This window comes from Sarcophilus harrisii, chromosome 4, assembly GCF_902635505.1.
Source record: "Sarcophilus harrisii chromosome 4, mSarHar1.11, whole genome shotgun sequence".
NCBI classification, from domain to species: Eukaryota; Metazoa; Chordata; class Mammalia; order Dasyuromorphia; family Dasyuridae; genus Sarcophilus; species Sarcophilus harrisii.
Genome location: NC_045429.1, coordinates 304,850,366 through 304,873,447, shown reverse-complemented (window position 1 = coordinate 304,873,447; position 23,082 = coordinate 304,850,366). Strand labels below are relative to the sequence as shown.

Below are 23,082 nucleotides of genomic sequence, written 5' to 3'. Positions count from 1 at the left end.
CCCTAGGCAAGTCACTTAACCCCAACTGCCTCAGGGGGAAAAAAAAGCCTAGATAGCAATTGAGGCAAAGACTTTAACACCAAGTTAAACAAAATTAGTAAATAAACAAATCTGAGAGGGGAAAATCTTCAAGGTTTCTGGCCAAAACAGAACTGATTGCTACTTACCTTCACTGAATCAGTCAGGACTGAACAAAGACCAATTGGGGCTTGGGAAGTGATCTATTGTTGGCCAATCAATGAGTATCAAAGTGGTTTAGGTTTAAGGCACCATCCTTTTACAAAAAAAATCTAGCCAGTAAAGCCTAAGATATCTTGAACTGGTTCAGCGACCAAAAAAAAAAAAAGTGTATATAGACATATATAGTGATGTATATATGAAGTATAGCTACAATTACTGTTGTAATGTACAATTACAATGTACATATTACAATAGTAATGTACAATTACTGGACAGTAATGAAAATTTAGAGCTGGGGTCAATATTTGAATTAACATGGTAAATCCATCAATGGACTTTGTACTCATACCCAAGCTTCTTGCCAAGAGTCCCAACTCCAGCGTGGAAAGAATTTCCTTCCACTCCACTTCAGGGGCTCTCAGGGGCTCTTGAGCAGATCAGGAAGATACACTTCACTTTTTAGAGTTACTAGAACAACTAATAATACTAACATAGCACCTGAGAATTTGCTGCACATTATCCCTCAGGATCCTGAAACCAAATCCTACAAGATATTAGTATCCTTATTTTATACAGAGGTCCAGGAGGTTTAGTGCCCACGATCACACTGCTAATTACTATCAGACCGAATATCAATCCCTAACTCTCTGTCTCCATATCCACGGGAGGGGGGAAGGAAGCTTTTGGGAATGGATTCTACTTGGCCCCTCCGGGTGAGCGTCCCATTTCCCTTGAGTTGCCAGAACCTCAAACTATTTCAGTCCTGTCCCCCCTTCTCTGCCAACTTTTTTGTGCCCCCTCCCGCAGGATCGGGGACTGCCAAGGTAAGGGACTCACCTTGCGCCCCCGACCCGGACCGTCTCAATCCTCCGAAGATTCCAGCTCTGGGGAACAGAAGTGGGGGGGGGGGGGGGGGGGGGGGGAGGGGGGAGGGAAGGGGCAAAGAAGTGCTAGAACAGGACTGTTCGCCTCTGGCCCTGCTCATGTGATCGCGGGAGGAGGAGGAGCTGGGCCAGGAGACAAAACTCACTCCCATCGCCCCAGGCTACCACGAAGTGGGGTACTGGGAGGAGGGGCTGGAGCTGCCTATGTGGCCCCTGGGCCTCATCGTCATGCCCGGGTCCCAGCTTTCCTGCTGCGTCTCGCTCTTAGCTCTCGGCGTGTGCCTGGGGCTGCGACAAAACTACCGGAACGTATTGCTTATCCTGGGTGAGTAGCAGTCTGTCAGCCGACAGACCCTGCCTCAGTGCAAACCTGGCGCCGCCAGGGATGCCTCGGGCATCTCTTCGCTACCCAGGCAGGGGCAGGGCACTCCTTCATCCCGGAGTCACCTCCGGTACCGGGCCTGCAGCGCAACCCCGGAAGCGTGCAATCCCAGCAGCGACGCTGGGGCCAGACCCGATTCCCGGTAATCTCCTAGCCCAGGACCCCTCCCCTTCCCTCTCGGCTAACCCCACGACGGCCCTCCCGGCTAGCACAAAGATCCTTAATGACTGCTTGGAATGCGGCGGTACCAAACTCCATTTCCTTCACCTCTGGGGCCTCCCACTAAGAACCAGGTTGCCACTTCACCTCCCCCGTCTCCTCTCACTTTCTTCCGCGCTATTCCAGGGCATATTTGAGCTTCAATAACACGGTCCTCAGGGTCTGCGCTGTTGCACTAAATCTCCCTCAGGCTCCCTCCCCTCTTCTCGCTCTTTTCTCCTCCCCACCACTTTCTCTCCTGTCGGATGTCTTCACCCTCTCTTGCCCACAATAAGTAGCTTTCTGGCTCTGACCCCTGCACCAGCCACCACGCGGTTCAGCGTGGAGAGTGACTTTGGACTCATCCTCCAGTCCCACTCATTCTATCCCATCTGAAACCTCTAGATTGATAATTAAAGGGGGAGCCCTTGCTTTCTTACACTCTTCTCCCTTCACCTGGGTTCTAATAGTGGAACAGTGACATGGAGATCACTGAGTTGAGTGAGAGATCTGTTCAAACGTGCGACACACACACATCCCCCTCCCTCTGCACTGAAAATCTGAAATTCTACCCAGGATTAGTTTTTTTTTTTTTCCTGAGACTTCCTGTTTTGGTGGTTAGGTCTCTGCCCTTGTGATAGATGAAACCACAAAACAGCTTATTTCTGGGCCTGGCCCTTTGCCAGTCAGTCCTCATTTCCTACTGTAAAATCAGTGTTAGAAATACATATTTCTAGGCCTCCTAGCAGACTTTTCAGTTCATTGGCAAACAAACAGCTCTTCACTTCCCCGCAATCCACCTTCTTAATCTTTTCAACAATGGCTGTTATAAACCACTAATGGTATCTATGTCCCAAATCCCTGCCATGATCACATGCTTCTCAGAAGGGGGGGTGGGGAGTGGAAGACACAAACCATCAATTAAACTGTCACAACTTCGGATAGACACATTCCTTCCTCTCTCATTTTCGCCATGGATAGGAAGGCCATCTGTAGAGAAAAACTCATAGCCATTCTTCCAGAAATCCTAGAATAGACACGCCTGTTTACAGCACACCCCATTTCCACCCCAGATTCAGCAACCTCACTAGGGTAAATATGATATTTACTCACTTATTTAACCCTTCAAGGTTTATAAAGGATTTTCCTTAGAGTACTCTTGTGAGATAGGAAGTGCAAGAATCACCTCTATTTTGCATTTGAAGAAACTCAAAACTCAAAAAGATTGTGTTTTGTTCAAAGAATAGCAGCTAGTAGTAAATAGCAATGTTGGGACTCATTAAATAGATGTATAGATGACAAAGGGACTGAGACAATGGCTGATGGGTTCAACATTTAGCACCAAGGCCATAATAATAATAATAATCTAAATATTCATTTATTTTATTATTAATACATAATATTGATTTATATCTAATATATAACACAACAATATCATAATTAATATTAAATTATATAATAAAGTATTTAATAAAATTGTTGAAATTATTGTAACTGACATTTGTGCATCATTTTTTAAAGTTTGCCTTGTTTTTTACATTATTATTTGAGCCTTCCAACAGCTCTGTGAGATAAATACTGTAAGTATTAATTCTATTTTACAGATGAGGAAACTAAGACTGAGAGAGATTAAATGGATTGTCAAAACTAACACAATTAATTAAATAAGTGGTGGTAGTGGGATTAGAACTCAATTTTTCTCATTTCTAGTCTACCATGCTATCCAATGGATGATTTGGTTTGGAGGTTTATCACTGTCCCTGGGAGTGCTCATCTGATCTCGGTACCTCCATTCAGTCCCTCCATTGCACAGAATCTCCCCATACCCTGAATGTGTGTTTCTCCTCCATTGCCTTCCACTGCACATAAAAGCCCTAGTCCCAGCCTTACTTAGGACTCCTCCACCAAACTTGGCCATGCAGTTACAATTCACTGGGATACCAAAAGCCAGCATCCCTAAGTTCCATAATGAATCCTCATGCATGGCTTTATTACTCTCAAATCTCTCAGCTCACAGTGCCTTCCCTGTTTCCCCTCCCATTGGCAGCGGATGATGGAGGCTTTGAGAGTGGTACATACAACAACACTGCAATCTTCACTCCACACCTGGATGCCTTGGCACAAAGGAGCCTGATCTTTCATAATGCCTTCACCTCAGTCAGTAGCTGCTCCCCAAGTCGTGCTAGCCTGCTGACTGGCTTGCCACAGGTAAACAAATACCTATGTTGAGGGTTGGGGAGAGGAGGAGGAGAATAGGATGGTTAAGAAGAGAACAGTAAAGGAAGAATTCCTTGAGTAGGATACACTCTTAGGATTATGAACCGTATCTAGGAGTGGAAAGGCCATTTTTCTCATTTTCACCAAAAAACCCCACTAATAGTACAGTCTACTTTAATAGAGCCATGCCTTGCTAACAGGGTCTAGGAATCTCCCTGACCCTTTCATCTTCCTCATGTATCCTTCATCAGAACTGCTTCATTGTAAGCCACTTTCTTCATAACTGTGTACAAAAAACTGTCAAATTCCATACAAAAAAGTTTTATGTCTTGGTCATTTCCAGCTGGGGAGGCAGGATTAAAGAGGTTTGTTAATAACATTGCTTCCGTGCTAATAACATGGAAGTCTTTTGGACCAAGACAGAAGAGATCACAGGGGATGAGAGGAAGGAGAAGTATAAAGATAGAGCCTTCATATGCACTGGCAAGCTAAGTTCTAAATTGGTTAACTAGGAAGAGAAATGCTATACATCTGAGTGATGGGGACAGCCTGGTTGAGAGTCTTGGCTCATGGTAGCTTTCCTTACAGCATCAGAATGGGATGTATGGCTTACACCAGAATGACCATCATTTCAACTCCTTTGACAAGGTGCAAAGTCTGCCTCTGCTTCTCAGCCAGGCTAAAGTCCGCACAGGTTAGGAGCTTGGGTAGGAATGGGGGGAAAGGTGGCTACTTTCTGTTTCCCATAATTCTTGAGATTCTTCCTACTTCACAGAAGGAGAGACTGAGGACCAAGAGAGTTAAAGCATTATCCAAGGTCACACAGAGAATTGACTCTACTTCCAGTTACCAAAGTCTAGCTCTATGGATACCTTTTGTTTAGGTCTGGACTTATGACTTGATTGGTTTAAAGAATTCCCTTTGGCAAGATAAATTAGCACCTGTTTTTTCAGCTTATGATCTTGGAAAGTTACCTGGGACCCTGAGAGATTACTGACTTATCATAAGATGACACAACCAATATGTCTCAGAGGTTTGACTTTAAGCTCTCTTCTTGACTTTAAAGCTGTCTCTCCTGTCCACTACACTAATCTGCCTGCCAAAGAAAACAGAGAACTATAGAATTTCAGTTTTGGAATCAACTTTAATAGATATTTAGGCCTAATCATATTTAAATAGGAACTCCTTTATAAAATTCTCCATGAGTGATCATTTAGTTTCCATTTGAAGACCACTAGGTATGGAGACTCTGCTTCTGATTCAGAGTGTAATCTGGAAAGGAAAGAGATATGGGAGACATAGGTACCCTCCTTAAATGGCCTGGAAGGATCCACTCAGTCAGTTCCAGTGTATACCCTGGAGAGGAATGAATATGGCCTCTGAGTTCCTTCCTAACCCTCAGATGTGTGAATGCCAGGACTTGATCAAGCCTCAGAAAAGATTTCTAGGTAATGGTAGAGGAGGTCCAAAGTCTGGACTGGAGAGAAATGAATATGGTTTCTGAGCTTTCTAGCTTTCAAATCTATAATCTTACAATATTCTTGACCTTGCCCTCATATTATATGATATCTTGGCTCCTCACTGTCTTGATCACTCTCCTCTGGACTGTTGTTCAGTCATGTCCGACTCTTCATGACCCCATTTGGGGTATTTTGGGCAAAGATACTGGAATGGTTTGCTATTTCCTTCTCCAATCCATTTTACAGATGAGGAACTGATGCAAACAGGGTTAAGTGACTTGTTCAAGAACACACAACTAGTAAATTTCTGAGGCCAGATTTTAACTCAGGAAGATGAGTTTTCCTGACTCCCTGTCTGGACCTGTATTCACTGTGCCATCTTGCTGCCCTTCCTCTAAATGTCCTCCTCCTTATTAATATTCTATCTAAAATGTAGTACCCAAAATTGAACTCAGTTTTCTAGATATGGTACAAACAGGGAAGAATGCAGGAGAACTGTCCCTTACTTTATTTATGATCTTAACATATTTAAAATCACATTAGGTTTTTGGCAGTCTCCAATGTCTCTGAGTCCATGTAGAAAACAATACATATGGCACTATAGCAGTACTTAGATGGCAACAGGTATAACAGAAAAGAAAGGTCACGTGGATTATGGGATCATAGGTCTAGAATTGGAAAGGATCTGAGAAATGATCCCAGAAACAAATGAGAAAATACAACTTCCTCACTTTTTAGGTAAAGAAACTGAGGCACTTCAGGTTCTCCCTTTTTTTTGCTCTTTCTCCTAACTATCAGCTTGTTGGGCTATCCTTTCTAGGTATCATTGGGAAGAAGCATGTTGGACCAGAACCAGTGTATCCATTTGACTTTGCCTATACTGAAGAAAATGGCTCCATTCTCCAGGTGGGGAGAAACATCACCCGCATAAAGCTTCTGGTCCGAAAATTCCTCGAGACCCAGGATGACAGGTGGGAGCCTTTGTCCCTCCACTCTCAGTCCCCAGACTCTCAGGCTTTCCAGGGCTTAATACCACATCTTGTCACTCCAGAACTTTTATTGAGATTAATTCTTATATATCTGTATAACTAGATTACCTCTGCTTGGAGTTTGGAAGATGGAGAAGAGGTGTGTGCAAGCATACACTGTGTTGCCATGCCCAAGTGCCTATGTTAGGCATTTCTTTGTATCTGGAAAGTTTCCACTCCTAATCTATATCCATTCAATGGTTTTGCATCTTTTAAAGTCCAACTCAAATACTCCCTCTTCCCAAAAGTTTTTCTTGATTTCCACCAGCAGGTAACACTTTGGTCCCTTAATTTGATATGGAAATTTGCTTTGTTACTCATTAACCAATAAGCATTTATTTCTGTTTTCCTCTTTCCTCTCTTTGTCCAGTATTTAGCATAATGTCCGGCACATATTAAGCGCTTACTAAATGCTTGTTGACTTGACTAATGTACTTATTATATATCGTTGGGTAATAAACATATTAGAATGTTATCTGAATTCCTTCCTGGATTTCATATAATTAATCAATAAGTCAAGCAGAAATTTATCATTTTTTTTTAATTATGAAAAAATTTCTTTACAACATTATCTCTTGCACTCACTTCTCTTCCAACTAGAAATTTATCTAAATTTTAAATCTTTCCCAGCACTTGGCACAACAATTCATACCAGCAGCATGATAATGGTGGAAATATGTATAGAAGAATTGCACATGTTTAACATATTGGATTACTTGCTGTCAAAGGAAGGGGGTGGAAAGAAGAGAAGGAAAAAAATTTGGAACACAAGGTTTTGCAAAGATGAATGTTGAAAATTATGCATATGTTTTGAAAAGAAAAAGCTTTAATCAAAAAAAAAAAGGGAGAAAAAAAGAAAGAAAAACAATAACACATATTTAAGTGTTAAGTGTTGTATTGGATCCGGTTTAAAATTGAGGCATAAGGAGATCCTAGCACGGGAGAAAAACAAGAATGTTGAGTAGAGAGGCATCAACAGTGCTATGAACAGGACCCAAGCTGGCATAATAGAGCCGTTTAGGTTAATAGGCAGGAACATTGACATGGCTGGATGGAAAGAGCTCTGATTAGCTTGTGAAGAACCTTGTCCTAACTGTGGTTTGATTCATTCCTTCTACTTCTCAGACCTTTCTTCCTCTATGTTGCTTTCCACGATCCTCACCGATGTGGGCATTCTCAGCCAATGTATGGACCCTTCTGTGAAAAGTTTGGCAATGGAGAGAGTGGGATGGGGTGGATCCCTGACTGGGTGCCGCAAACTTATGCTCCAGAGGATGTAAAGGTAATATAGGTCCTCCTCTATCTCAACTCCTTTTACCTCTAGGGATTCCACTGGATTCATTCCTCTTTGTGAGCCTGCAGCTCCAAATATGTGTTGTGAAGCTCACAAGAACAGGAATTTGGACCTAAGGGCCAAGTTGACTCTTGCCTCCTGGGTCTATACTGTTATTAATGGTAGTAAAGGAATAAGGAAATAGGACAGTTTATTCATATAAGACAATAAACTTTTCAGACCAATATGCATAAGGAATAAATTATAAAATCATGGGATTTCAGAATTGGAAGGAACTTTACAGGTAATCTAGTTCAATCCATATTTGAGTATGAATCTCCCATAACATTCTGATTAGTCTAGATTCTCTAGAAAAGTTCAGTTGACTCTGTTCCACCTGCTTACAGCAGCCTTTTAGACGTTAGTCTATATTTCTTCCAATCCTCCTCATTGTATCTATGACCTATTACCTACTTGTCTTTTCTAGGTCCCTTATTTCATCCCGGACACCCCAGCAGCCCGAGCTGACTTGGCTGCTCAGTACACCACCATTGGCCGAATGGACCAAGGTATGGGGAGGAACAGGGCCAGGGAGCCTAACCTGGCTCTCTGCTTTGTTTCAGGCAGGGAGAAGTTACCCCAAAAATCATCTAGATCCAGATATTCCCTACCAGTGCAACTGTAGCCTAGCTCAGACAGAGAGTCAGTGACCATCATGGATTGAATTCTCCATCTTTAGAGACTTATGTAGTAGGCCCTGCCAGAGCAGGATCCAGAAAGGAAAAAAAATAAAATAAAATATAAAACAAAACATGATTGCCTGTCCTAGGAAGTTTCCATCCTCATGGTGATGTCAGAACCAAAACTATGACTAAGATGAGGTGACTCCAGCTTTTCCCTAGGATGGGAAATTTTAAAAGAGGTCAGAATGCTTTTATTCTTCTAAGGAAAAAAGGTTAGAGCATGAGAGATGGTTAGAGGCTGAAGATTCCTTAGCTGGGGGGTAAAAAAAAAAGGAAGAGCCCTTAACAGGTAGAACCTGAAAGTTGGTTTAGCCTAGGAAAAGAATAGGAAATCTGGCAAGTTGGTCCCTTTAATATGAACTGGATTGGTGCTCCAGAACAGAATATTTTGCCACTTCAAGGAAGAGGGAATTGTGAGGAAGTGAAGCAGGACCCTATCTACAACTCACCTTTAGGTATGGTAAGGGAAACATTAACTCAGCTCCAGCTGCAGGGCCTTTCCTCCCTAAAGATGCCTCTATCTTCCTTTACCTAGACATTTTACCTTCCCTCTGAAGCTTCTGTCAACCTAAGAAGTTAAATTTTTTTTTTTTTTTTTTTTTTTTGCTGAGGCAATTAGGGTTAAGTGACTTGCCCAGGGTCACACAGCTAGGAAGTGTTAAGTGCCTGAAAGCAGATTTAAACTCAGGTCCTTCTGATTTCAGGGCCGGTGCTCTATCCACTGCGCCACCTAGCTGCCTCAGAAGTTCAAATTTTCAAGGGGAAAGGAATCTGATGGGACATCTTGAATAACTAAAAGACCACCCCTCTTTATTCAATGATTATACAGGGACTACTGCTCTTAAAGGGGTAGTGCTTCTGTTGTCTCAAAGGACAACAGATTTCAACACCTTAACTAAAAGAATATTGACTTGGGAGTCAGATTTTAGTACCTTCTCTTACAATTTTCTGTTGATTAGCTATTTCAGTTGCCCCCTACTCTCTGTGATCTTATTTGGAATTTTCTTGGCAGAGGTAGTGATCCTTCTCTGGCTCATTTTATAGATGAGGAAATTGAGGCAAACAGGGTTAAGTGATTTGCTTAGGGTCACAAAGCTATTAAGTGTCTGAAGCTGAATTTGAACTCAAGTCTTTGACCAAATGCTCTATCCTCCATCTAACTTTCCTATTCTGATCATTATTCTGGACTTTTATTTCCTCTTCTCTAAATTGAGAGAGCTCTGAAGAAATGACTGTCTTTAAGACTTTGTTATCAAAAATAATTAGTTTATTGGAAGTTATCCATTGACTCAATGCTTTTTGTGTCACTGGATCCAGGGGGAGCTGTTGGTAATATACTTCTTAGGGGCAAAAATTCCCTGTTGTGGCTCTGGTAAGGGCAGATGCTCTTGACCAGCCTTAGCAAATATTGACTCCTGGATGCACTAATTTTTTGGCTCCTTCTTTGTGTCCCACTGCCAGAGGTAACTCATTGTTGATAAGCTAACATCCTTACCATCTGAGCCAAGGTTAGAAGTACAGTTCTGAAAGCACCCAAATACACTGGGAAGGAGCCAAAGTGTATTGATGCCAGAAGCAGTGAGTCCCACAGTGCCTATTTTGGTATCTCTTTGGTACATGTATCCTGGAATGGGGGGTAATAGAAGGGAAAAAAAAAGAAAGCCATCTCATTTAGCCCCAAAGCCTGGCCCTTTGAGCATTCACACAAATGCAAACCTGAAGTCAAAGAGAATCCAGTTTCACAGGGAGATAAACAAAAATGGCAAGGTAAGGCCAGAGTAATGAATCAAAACTTGTAATGTCAATCATAGAAGGCTTCCTGAAAGACATGGATTTTATTTTATTTTGTGTGTCTTTTTTTTGAAGAGCTTTTTATTTTTTCCAAATATGTGCAAAGATAGTTTTCAGCATTCACCTTTGAAAAACCTTTCTCCTTCTCCCATCTCTTTCCCCTAGAAAGCAAACAATCCTATATACATTAAACATGTAAATTCTTTTAAACATTTTTCCATATTCATCATGCTGGGCACGAAAAATCAGATCAAAAGAAGAAAAAATAAGAAAGGAAAAAAAACCCAAGCAAATAAACAATAACAACAACAAAAAAGGTGAAAATACTATGCTTTGATCCACATTCAGTCTCCATAGTTCTCCCTCTTGATATTATTTGCTCACTCGATGTGGATGGCTCTTTCTATCCACATTTCCATCACAAATCTATTGGAATTGCCTTAAATCATCTCTTTGTTGAAAAGAGCCAAGTCCATCACAGTTGATAATCACATAATCTTGTTACTGTGTACAATGTTCCCTTGGTTTTACTCACCTCACTCAGCATCAGTTCATGTAAGTTTTTCTGAAATCAGCCTGTTCTACATCACATTCATATACCATAACTTACTCAGCCATTCTCTAGCATCCTCTCAAATTTTAAGGGCTGCTAATAAACATTTTTGCACTTGTGGGTCCTTTTCCTTTTTTTTAATGCTCTTTGAGATTTACAAAACATATGTATGGGTAATTTTTCAACATTGACCCTTGCAAAACCTTCTGTTCCAAATTTTCCCTTCTTCTCCCCCACCCTCTCCCCTAGATGGCAAGTAGTCTAATACATATTAAAAAATATGTTAAATACAATATATGTATACATATTTATACAGTTATCTTGCTGCACAAGAAAAATTGGATTTAGAAGGAAAGAAAAAAACCTGAAAAGGAAAAAATGCAAGCAAATAATAACAGAAAGTGAAAATGTTATGTTGTGATCCACACTCATTTCCCATAGTTCTCTCTCTGGGTGTAGATGACTCTCTTCATTACTGAACAATTGGAACTGGTTTGAATCATCTCATTGTTGAAGAGAGCTACATCCATCAGAATTGATCATTGTATATTCTTCTTGTTGCCGTGTATAATGATCTTCTAGTTCTGCTCATTTCACTTAGCATCAATTCATGTAAGTCTCTCCAGGCCTCTCTGAAATCATCCTGTTTGTCATTTCTTACAGAACAATAATATTCCATAACATTCATATATCATAATTTATTTAGCCACTCTTCAATTGATGGGCATTCATTCTGTTTCCAGTTTCTAGCCACTACAAAAAGAGATGCCACAAACATTTTTGCACATGCCAGTCCTTTTCCCTTCTTTAGTATCTCTTTGAGATATAAACCCAGTAGTAACACTGCTGAATCAAAGGGTATGCACAGTTTGATAAATTTTTGAGCATAGTTCCAAATTGCTATCCAGAATAATGGATTCGCTCACAGTTCCACCAATAATGGATCAGTGTCCCAGTTTTCCCACTAATGACATTGGTCATTATTGTTTCCTGTCATCTTAGCCAATCTGACAGGTGTGGAGTGGTATCTCAGAGTTGTCTTAATTTGCATTTCTCTGATCAATAGTGATTTGAAGTGCCTTTTCACATGACTAGAAATAGTTTCAATTTCTTTTACTGAAAATTGTTCATATCCTTTGACCATTTATCGATTGGAGAATGGCTTGATTTCTTATAAATTTGAGTCAATTCTTCACATATTTTAGAAATGAGGACTTTATCAGAACTTTTGAATGTTAAAATGTTTCCCCAGTTTATTGCTTCCCTTCTAATCTTGTCTCCATTAGTTTTGTTTGTGCAAAAACTTTTTAACTTAATATAATAAAAATTATCTATTTTGTGATCAATAATGATTTCTAGTTCGTTTTTGGTCACAAATTCCTTCTTCCACAAATATGAGAAGTAAACTATCCTATGTTCTTCTAATTTATTTATAATATCATTCTTTATGTTTAGATCATGAACCCATTTTGACTTTATATTGGCATACAGTGTTAGGTGTGGGTCAATGCCTACTTTCTGCCATATTAGTTTCTAATTTTCCCAGTAGTTTTTGTCAAATAGTGAATTTTTATCCCAAAATTTGGGATCTTTGGGTTTGTCAAACACTAAATTACTATAGTTATTGACTGTTTTGTCCTGTAAACCTAACCTATTCCACTGATCAACTAGTCTATTTTTTTAGCCAATACCAAATGGTTTTTGATGACCACTACTTTATAATATAGTTTTACATCTGCTGCAGGTAGGCCACCTTCATTTGATTTTTTTTTTCATTAATTCCCTTGAAATTCTTGACCTTTTGTTCTTCCAGATGAATTTTGTTGTTATTTTTTCTAGGTCATTAAAATAGTTTCTTAGGAGTTTGACTGGTATAGAACTAAATAAATAGATTAGTTTAGGTAGTATTGTCATCTTTATTATATTCGCTCAACCTATCCAAGAAAACTTGATATTTTTCCAGTTGCTTAGATCTGACTTTATTTGTGTGGAAAATGATTTATAGTTTTGCTCATATGGTTCCTGACCCTCCCTTGGCAGATATATTCCCAAATATTTTATAGTATCAAGTTATTTTAATGGAATTTCTTTGTATCTCTTGCTGTTGGATTTGTTAGTGATGTATAAAAATGCTGATGATTTATGTGGTTTATTTTGTATCCTGCAACTTTGCTAAAGTTGTAGATTATTTTTAATAGCTTTTTAGTTGATTCTCTGGGGTTCTCTAAGAATACCATCATATCATCTGCAAAGGGTGTTAATTTGGTCTCCTCATTACCTACTCTAATTCCTTTAATCTCCTTTTCTTCTCTTATTGCCAAAGCTAGCATTTCTCATACAATATTGAATAGTAATGGTGATAGTGGGCAACCTTGTTTCACCCCTGATCTTATTGGGAGTAGTTCTAGTTTATGCCCATTACATATGATGCTTACTGATGGTTTTAAATAGATGCTACTGACTATTTTAAGGAAAAGTCCATTTATTCCTATACTCTCTAGTGGTTTTGTTTTTAAATAGAAATGGGTGTTGGATTTATCAAATGCTTTTTCTACATCTATTGAGATAATTACATGTTTTTTTCTTAATTTGGTTATTGATATAGTCAATTATGCTAATAGCTTTCTTAATATTGAACCAGCCCTGCATTCCTGGAATAATCCTACTATGTCATGGTGTGTTATCTGGCGGATGATTTTCTGTAGTCTCTTTGCTAATATTTAAGATTTTAGCATCAGTATTCATTAGGGAGATAGGTCTATAATTTTCTTTCTCTGTTTTCGTCCTACCTGGTTTAGATATCAGTACCATGTCTGTGTCATAAAAAAATTTGGTAGGAGTCCTTCAATACCTATTTTTTCAAATAGTTTATATAGCATTGGAGTTAATTGTTCTTTATATGTTTGATAGCATTCACATGTAAATCCATCTGGTCCTGGGGATTTTTTCTTAGGCAATTGAATAATAGTTTCTTTTTTTAAAATGGGACTCTTTAAGTAATTTATTTCCTCCTCTGTTAATCTGGGCAATCTATATATTTTTTTAAGTATTCCTCCATTTCACTTAGGTTATCGAATTTATTGGCATGAAGTTGAGCAAAGTAACTCTTAACTGTTGTTCTAATTTCCTCTTCGGGTGGAAAGTTATCCCTTTTCATTTTTAAAACTAACAATTTGATTTTTCTTTTTCCTTTTTTCTAATCAAATTAACTAAAGGTTTATCTATTTTGTTGGTTTTTTCAATAAAACCAACTCTTAGTTTTATTTATTAATTCAATAGTTTTTTTTTTTTTTTAACTTTCAATTTTATTAATCTCTCCTTTTATTTTGAGAATTTCAAGTTTGGGATTTGATTTGGGAGTTTTTAATTTGTTCTTTTTCTAGCTTTTTTAGTTGCAAGCCCAATTCATTGATCTTTTGTTTCTCTATTTTATGCAAGTAAGCATCTAGAGATATAAAATTTCCCATTATTACCGCTTTGGCTGCATTCCACAAATTTTGATATGTTGTCTCATTATTGTCATTCTTTTGGATGAAATTATTGATTGTGTCTATGATTTTCTATTTCACCCATTCATTCTTTAGGATAAGATTACTTAGTTTCCAATTACTTTTTAGTTTATTTTCCCCTGGTTTTTTATTGAATGTAATTTCTATTGCATCTTGATCTGAAAAAAAAAAAAAAGCATTTTCTATTTCTGCCTTTCTGCATTTGATTTTGAAGTCTTTATGTCCTAAAATATAGTCAATTTTTATACAGGTTCCATGAACTGCCAAGAAGAAAGTGTGCTCCTTTCTGTCTCCATTTAATTTTCTCCAAAGATCTATCATACTTAACTTTTCCAATGTTCTATTTACCTCTATAACTTCTTTCTTATTCATTTTGTGATTTGATTTATTTAGTTCTGAGAGAGGTTGAGATCTCCCACTATTATACTTTTGTTGTCTTTTTCTTCTTGCAGCTCTCTTAATTTCTCTTTTAGGAATTTCCATTCTATACCACTTGGTGCATATATATATATATATATATATATATTTAGTATTGATATTGCTTCATTATCTGTGGTACCCTTTAGCAAGATATAGTTTCTTTCCTTATCTCTTTTAATTATATCAATTTTTGCTTTCGCTTTTTCTGAGATCAGGATGGCTATTCCTGCTTTTTTGACCTCACTGAAGCATAATAGGTTTTGCAACAGCCTTTTACCTTAACTCTGTATGTATCATTCTGCTTTAAATGTGTTTCTTGTAAACAACATATTGAAGGATTATGGCTTTAAATCCAGTCTGCTATCTGGTTATGTTTTATGGGAGAGTTCACCCCAGTCACATTTATTGTTAAAACTACTAATTCTGTATTTTTTGCCATGTTATTATCCCCAGATTATACTTTTCTCTTTCCTTTTTCCCTTTCCCTCCTACCTAATATTTTACTTATGAGCACCACTTGCCTCAAGCAGCCCTTTCCCTTTAAAGTCCCTCCCCCTTTCTTATAACTTTCCCCTACTATTTCTGTTTTCCCTTCTATTTAGCCTACCCTTTTCCTTTTTGCCTTTTCCCTCCCACTTTTCAATAAGGTGAGAGAAATTGCTCTGTAAACCAAATGTGTCTAATATTTTCTCTTTGAGTCAAATCAGATGAGAGTAAGATTCACACAATGTTCATCCCCCTCCTTTCTTTCCCTCAAATATGATAGCTTTTCCTTTGTCTCTTTGTGAGATGTAATTCCCCTCATTTTGTCTGCACCTTTCTTTTTTTTTTTTTCTGGTACAAACTCCTTTCCACTTCTAGTTTCTTTTTAAAATTATAACAGTAAAATCAAATTATACATGCATTCTCTATGTATACTTATATCAGAAATATAGTTCTCAAGAGTTCTTTTTATCTTTTTATGCTTCTTTTGAGTCCTATATTTAGAGGTCAAATTTTTTGTTTAGCTCTGGTCTTTTCATCAGAAATAAATGGAATTCACCCTTTTCATTGAATGTCCATCTTCTTCCCTGGAAGAAAATGCTCATTTTAGCAGGGTAGTTTATTCTTGACTTCATTCCAAATTTCTTTGCCTTTCGGAATGTCAGAATCCAGGCCTTTTGATCCTTTAAGGTGGAAGCTTCTAGATCCTGGGTAATCCTTATTGTGGCTCCTTGATTTTTGAATTGTTTTTTTCTGGCTGCTTATAATATTTTTTTCCTAGGTTCGTTTGTTCTGAAATTTAGCCACAATATTCCAAGGAGTTTTAATTTTGGGGGTCTCTTTCAGGAGATGTTTAGTGAATTCTTTCAATGGCTATTTTACCTTCTGATTCTATGACATTAGGGCAGTTCTCTTTGATGATTTCCTGAAAAATAGTGTCTAGGCTCTTTCTTTTTCATCATGATTTTCAGGGAGTCCAATAATTCTTAGATTATCTCTCCTATCTACTTTCCAGGTCACTTCTTTTCTCCAGTAGGTATTTTACATTTTTTCTATTTTTTCATTTTTTTGGTTTTGTTTGACTGATTCTTGATGTCTCATTGAATCATTTATTTCCATTTGTTCATTTCTGATTTTTAATGAATTGTTTTCTTCATTTACTTTTTTTTACTTCTTTTTTTATTTGTCCAATTGAGTTTTTAAATGAGTTGAATGAGTAGTTTTATTGTATGGAATTTTTTTTTTTCCATTTCACCAATTCTGTTTTCCTGGGAATTATTTACTTTTTCCATTTCATAAATTCTGTTTTTCAGGGAGTTGTTTTCTTTTCTTATTTTGTCAAATATATCTTTTAATGAATTATATGCCTTTTCCAAATCCTCTTGCAAAGTTTTCCTTTCCTTTCCCCATTTTTCTTCAAGCTCTCTTTTAAGATCCCTTTTAATTTATTCTAGGAGAGCCTTGTGTGATCGGACTTCATCTGGAGATGATCTACATTTCATCTCCTCAGGGTTTGAAATCTGTTCTTCTCTTTCACCATAGAAACTATCTATGGTCAGAGTTCTCTTTGCCTTTTTTTTTTTTTTTTTCTGAGGCAATTAGGGTTAAGTGACTTGCCCAGAGTCACACAGTTAGGAAGTATTAAGTGTCTGAGGCCACATTTGAACTCAGGTACTCCTGACTTCAGGGCTGTTGCTCTTTCCACTGCACCACCTAGCTGCCCCTTACTTTGCCTTTTTACTCAATTTTTTTTTTTAAAGTTCTGATCTGCCTTTAGGGCAAGGAAGGTTTTCCAAGCTTCCTCTACAAGCTGCAGTGGTTACAATGAGTCCGTGCTGATTCACTCCAGGTCCTGCCAGATTCTGGTGCTTCGGGTTCACTATTTACTTTTATGTTTATATTGGATGTTTTATAACGTCTCTGCTGATCTACTGGCTTGCAGGCAGGGCAGAGTAGCCACCAACACTGCTGTAGATTCCTCCTCCTCTATTCTCTGCTGGGTGGAGTCTGCATTGCCCCATGGAGTCCGTATCCCACCCTGGGTCTGCCCTGCTTCTGCTGGCCTTCATGCTTGGCCTGATTGTGCCTGGCCACTTCCCTCTGTGCCCAACTGAAACAGATCTTTTCTGTCGATTTTCGAAATTATCTTCTGCTGGTAATTTGTTGTACTCCCAATATTTGTGGATTCTGCCACAGTCCAGGACTAATTAATTCAGAGGCTGAATTTGGTAATTAGCTGAGGGTTGTGGGAGAAGATCAGAAAGAAGCTTGTGTCCTCTCTATCATCTTGGCTCCACCCCCCAAAAAGGAAACTGTTGGTGGACGTGGGGAGAGGGGGTTATATTCTATAAGTTACTGTGTTGCCTATTTCCTTCATTCTTGACTTTCCCTACAGGGATTGGACTGGTGCTGGAAGAACTGAATGCAGCTGGATTCTTGAACGACACCTTGGTTATCTTCACTTCAGACAACGGTATCCCTTTCCCTAGTGGCAGGACCAACCTATACTGGTCAGGCATAGCAGAGCCTATGTTGGTGTCTTCTCCAGAGCACCGAAAACGTTGGGGCCAGATCAGTGAGACTTATGTCAGTCTCTTGGGTAAGACTACATTTGACTTCTCTCCATCTACTCCCTTGTTGCAAAAGAATCCAAAGCTATAGACTCATCTTTGCGTAGACCTTGAGATGCCTTTTAATTTTATAATAGTTGAGAAAACTGGGACCGATCAAAAAGTTTTACATTACATCATGATGGAGAAAGGAAAATAAAATTGTACTTGCCTGATTTCCTTTTAAGCAGAAAAGGGCAGTTCCTGTCTCTTCTCAGTGCTTCTGGCTAAGAGATATTCTTCTCATCAGTCAAGCAAGAAATGCTTATTAAAAACCATCGATGTCCAAGCAATATGTTCAGAGAACAGAACTCCTCTCTGTGACTTCTTGGCTCACACCCACCTGTCACCCAAGAGATTTTTTTTTAAGTCTGAAGAAAAAGTGACATTACAAGTGGACAAAGAGACAAGCTGTAGCATGGAGTTCTGGATAAGACATAAGGGATAGCTTCCTTATAGTGAAAATTATTGATTGGTTGCGTTGGTTCTGAGAAAGTAGAATCTCCTTATTTGGAAACATGTCTCAAATCCTACATCTATTTCTCTAGTATAGTTTTTTTTTTTTTTAAATTTCAATAAGTATTTTATTTTTACAATTACATGTAAAGAGTTTTCAACATTCATTTTTGTAAGATATGGAGTTCCATATTTTTTCTTCCTCCCTTGTTTCTTCTTCCTTCCCAAGACAAAAAGCAATCTGATCTAGGTTATCTGGTAGAATTTTAATTCAATGTTACATGAAGGTAGAGGGTTGTTCTTGGTAACTTCTGAGGTCTTTACTAGACTGAATTCATAGGATCATAGTTTAAAATTGGAAAAGCCTTATAAGATAATACTCCTTTATTATAGAGATGAGGAAATTGAGACCTGGAAGAGTTAAGAATCTTATCTAAGGAATTCCAATAGACTTGGAAAAAAAAATGCCATCTATATCCACAGAGAGAACTCTGGAAACTGAATATAGATTGAGACAAAGTATTTTCACCTTTTTTAACTTTTTCTTTTTTGTGGTTTTCTTTTTTTGGTCTGATTGCTCTTGCACAACATGATAAATATGGAAATATGTTTTAAAAGATTGCACATATATATAAACTTATATCACATTACTTGCTTTCTTGGGGAGGGCAGAGGGAGGAGAAAAATTTATAATACAAATGTTGAATGTTGAAAATTATTTTTACATGTATTTGGAAAAATAAAATACTATTGAGAAAAAAAAATCTTATCTAAGACCCTACAGTCAGTAAATAGTAGATATTCAAACCCACATCTTTTGATTTCAAATCTAATGCCTGGACATTGTTACCTCTGGTTCCTTTCCAGTGGTTGCATTGGTTTCAGAAGATCTGAATTGTAGTCTCTACTTTGTGACCTCAGAGAAAATCATTTTACTTCTTTTCCTTATCATTAAATTGGAGAGGGGGAGAAGTTGTTAAAAAAAAATAAATGACACATTTTAGAATTTGTGAAGTTCTTTCCAGGTATCAACTCATTGGAGTCTCAGAAGAGAAATACAGGAAATTGAGTAAGGCCATGACACTTGTCCTGGATAATACATTTAATAAGTAACGAAGGAGCATGATTATAATCTAGGTTTTTTCTAACTCCAATCCTAGCATTCTGTTGTTATTCTTCTGTAATCTACTTATTGGGGTTGTTGTAAGAATCAATCCTAATGTATATAAAATGCTTTGTAACCATTAAAGTACAAATGTCAACTAATATCATTATCATTTTTAAGATCTCGTGCCTACCATCTTGGATTGGTTCTCCATACCATATCCCAGCTATAGCATCTTTGGTACCAAGGAAGTCCACCTTACTGGTCGCTCTCTCTTGCCTGCACTACTATCAGAACCACCCTGGACCACAGTCTTCAGTAGCCAGAGTCACCATGAAATCACAATGTACTACCCCATGCGCTCTGTTCTCCATCAGAATTTCCATCTAGTGCACAACCTCAACTTCAAGATGCCCTTCCCAATCGACCAGGATTTCTACGTTTCTCCCACCTTCCAGGACCTGCTTAATCGCACCAAGTCTGGCCAGCATACAAATTGGTATAAGGACCTTCACCATTATTATTACAGAGATCAATGGGAACTCTATGACAGGAAACAAGACCCTTGGGAGACCCAGAACTTAGCCACTGACCCCAACTATATGGAGGTGCTAGAAGTGCTGAAGTCCCAGCTGATCAAGTGGCAGTGGGAGACAAATGACCCCTGGGTATGTGCTCCAGATGGTGTCTTGGAAGAGAAGCTCTCTCCCCAATGTCAGCCTCTTCATAACGAACTATGAGCCTTTGCATGGAGAAAAACACTTATTTTCTCTAAACCTGGCTTGCCTTGTTGCTAATTGAGTGGGACCAAGGGAGAGCATCTTTTTGTCCTAAATCCTCATTCCTGATAAATGAGGCTAAATGAGGCTAAATCCTCATTCCTAGATCTCTGACTGGGCATTATTGTAGGGTCAGGCAAGCAAGGAGCAAGCCTCATTCCCTGCACTGACCATCTGGGTATCACCACAGGAATGTGGTTTGAGCACCACTGCCAATGTGCTTGACTTGTTGTGGGTAAGGATGAGGATGTTAAGCGAGACTCTAATAGGCAGCAAAGTTACTAAAAGCCTTGGTGAAAGTCAGATTGTGGGTCAAAAAAGTCCAGTTTTTTTTTCCCTGTGGTTCTTGTTCTAAAAGTTTGGAGGATCTTATGGCTCCAGAGCCTTTCATAAGATAATTTTGAGAAAATCTAGAAATTTTTTTTAAAATGGAAATCAAAGCTCTATTATACCCATTTACAGGCTTCTACAGGATGAGGGAATATGAGAGGAATCAGGTCTTTGCATCTGCCTATTGAGATGATTTATAAAACTTTCTCAGGGTAAGAAGATGATGATGTATTAATTTCAATAAACATTCTCAATTAGAGACATCTTGGGTTTCTGCTGTCAGTTGTGTGAGCATGAATTTGATAGCATTTCCTGTATTTTTCCCCACTGTCAAATTCATCATTCTTAGCAGACAATCCTTTTAGTTTGCCTGTTTTTACTATTTATACTATTGTTTTTGTGGCAGAAGCATTCATTTTAAGTCAGCAAGCATGTATTAAACTCCTTCTGTGTATAAAACTAGGTGATAGGGATAAAAAGACAAAAGTGAATTAATCCCTTCCCTTCCAGAGATTACATTTTACTGGAGGCAAATAATATGTACACAGATTTTTAAAAATGCAAAATATGTATACAATTGTGGCTTTTTGAGAATTATTCAAAGACAAAAGTACCACTACTTAAAGAGATGGACATTTCTTTACCTCTGGTATAATTTAATTTATTTGGATAAACATTAATTCTATGATGTGAGTTGACCTATACTTGTTACCTCCTCCCCTGACCCACACAGAAGTACTTCTAAGGGAACCTAGTGGGGGAAATCTAGGATTTAAGTTCTTAGCTATTTGATGTCCTGGATCATTTTGGCATTTTAGTGAAGCCCGAGCTCCTTAGAATAGTATTTTTAAATGCATAAAATACTTAAGATTGAAAAAGAAACAAATTATTTTAAAATATAGAAATATAATTTTATATATATATATTTTAAGTTCTTGGACCCAGGTTAAGAACTTCTATTGAGAATTTTGGTGAGTTTATATTCCATCCAATGTTCCAATTTCCATTCTTCCCTAAAGTAAGAGTCCAAGGGTCAATGGAATGTGAAGGGAAAGTATAACCTTCATACCATGGATGGTACAAACCCAAAGATGAATCATTTATCAAAAGTTTACTCTAATTTAGCAAAATTTACAGAATTTTAGTCTCTAAAATCTACTGTAACAATTATCAACAATTGCTTTCTTCTTTGAAAGTAAGGTTGTTTTCTGCAACAGAGGTTCTGGGAGGTGGGAAAAGGAGAAACTAAGCTCCAGAAGGTCTTCCCCCCACTTTAGTAAGCAGGGAGAAGCTGTTATTATCCCACAGATTATTAATGGGACAATGGAAATTTTTATAGGCTGTGATGTCATAAAAATACATCCCTTTTCTTCACTGATAAATCAGAGTAAATGGATACGAAATGACATGTTTTCAAACTTTGTTGGTTCATTGGTCAGTTATGCATAATTATTTTTCTTTATTACAAAGGAGGGTCCAATGGGAAAGGGGAACACATTGGCAAATGGCTATGGTATTTGAGAGAAAAAATCCACCAAGAAAAAAGTAAATATTCTGAACTGGTAGTCAGTGGATCTGGGTTCTAGTTCTGGTTTTGCCATTGGACCATAGACATGTCTTTTGTGTTCTAGGCAAGACTTTTGTGCTTCTCTGTAAAATCAACAAGTTGGATAAGAAGATCTCTTTGGTTCCTCCCATATGTAGCATTCACTGATGTAGGGGGGGAGTTATGATAAGATTACACAGTTTTCATTAAAGCTTTCCTTCTTATTATATCCCTTGAATTCTCTTCATCTCCATGCAGTAGATGTATGTTGAACAGTGAAGACATAGGTCTACCTGTATGGAAGTGGTGGTTCCAAGAGATCTTCCTCACAATCCTACCCATCATCTCTGCCAAACTCTGTTTGGCATCGGATTTTGCTTTTACCATCATTGGTTCTTTCTGCTACAGATTCCCCTATATAGAATCATTGTAGATTTAGAGCTAAAAGAGGATTCAGATCATCTAAACTGATTTTAGAAATTTGGAAACTGAGATCTAGACAAATTAAATAAGGTGTCTAAGGTCACATGAGTAGTACATTTTAGAACTGAGATTTGATTTAGAGTCAGAAAACTTGGCTTCAAAGCCTTCTACTACATTATGCTGGCTTTCTTGGTAATAAGTTGGAGAATTCCCCATTCCCTTTTAAGAGGAAAAGAGTTCCCTCTCCTTATGCCCATGAGATCAAGTGGAAGCAAAATTAATTCAGAAAATTGGAAAAAATTGGAAAAAAATTGGAAAAAAACAGGGAATAGAACCTGTGCCAAATTATAAACAGTTCTGAAAGCCTGAGAGCCTAAGCCAACATGGTCTTGAGGTTAGCTTAGAGGAAGGACTCTACATTTTATAAATGGGGGAAAAAAAAGAAAACCATGGGAGCCAGAAAAATATAGTGACTTGTTTAGTGTCATTGACAATAAATGACAGTGAAGATTCAGATTCTCTGAATAGAATTCTTTCTGCTAGCTCACAATGGTACAAAGTCAAGCCAGCTAACAGAAAATGGACAGTTCCAAGTATTCAGGATTCTCTGCTTCCAGAGTACTCCTGGTCTTCGGCTGTTCCCAAACCAGGTATCATAGATCCAGGCCTAGGAACCATGTCAAATACTCTTTCCATCATGTGGAAATCATATG

General features: G+C 38.1%; 2 protein-coding genes across 2 annotated transcripts in view; one reads left to right on the top strand and one right to left on the bottom strand.

Moving 5' to 3' along the window:
* SLC26A11 (solute carrier family 26 member 11) overlaps positions 1-1,229 on the bottom strand; it is a 46,768-nt gene extending 45,539 nt beyond the window's left edge. Inside the window, exon 1 of the mRNA XM_023502674.2 lies at positions 1,018-1,229. Within this exon, the coding sequence (XP_023358442.2) occupies positions 1,018-1,216 (199 nt within the window). The 5' untranslated portion in view covers positions 1,217-1,229. The remainder of the gene's footprint in view (positions 1-1,017) is intronic.
* On the top strand, positions 1,186-21,806 carry SGSH (N-sulfoglucosamine sulfohydrolase). The gene is made up of 8 exons (XM_003768644.4): positions 1,186-1,389; positions 3,692-3,852; positions 4,450-4,555; positions 6,142-6,292; positions 7,475-7,631; positions 8,110-8,191; positions 17,517-17,720; positions 19,472-21,806. Exons 1-8 carry the CDS (start codon positions 1,269-1,271, stop codon positions 20,029-20,031), a joined length of 1,542 nt encoding a protein of 513 aa, XP_003768692.1. The 5' UTR covers positions 1,186-1,268; the 3' UTR covers positions 20,032-21,806.
* Positions 21,807-23,082: the final 1,276 nt, after the last annotated feature.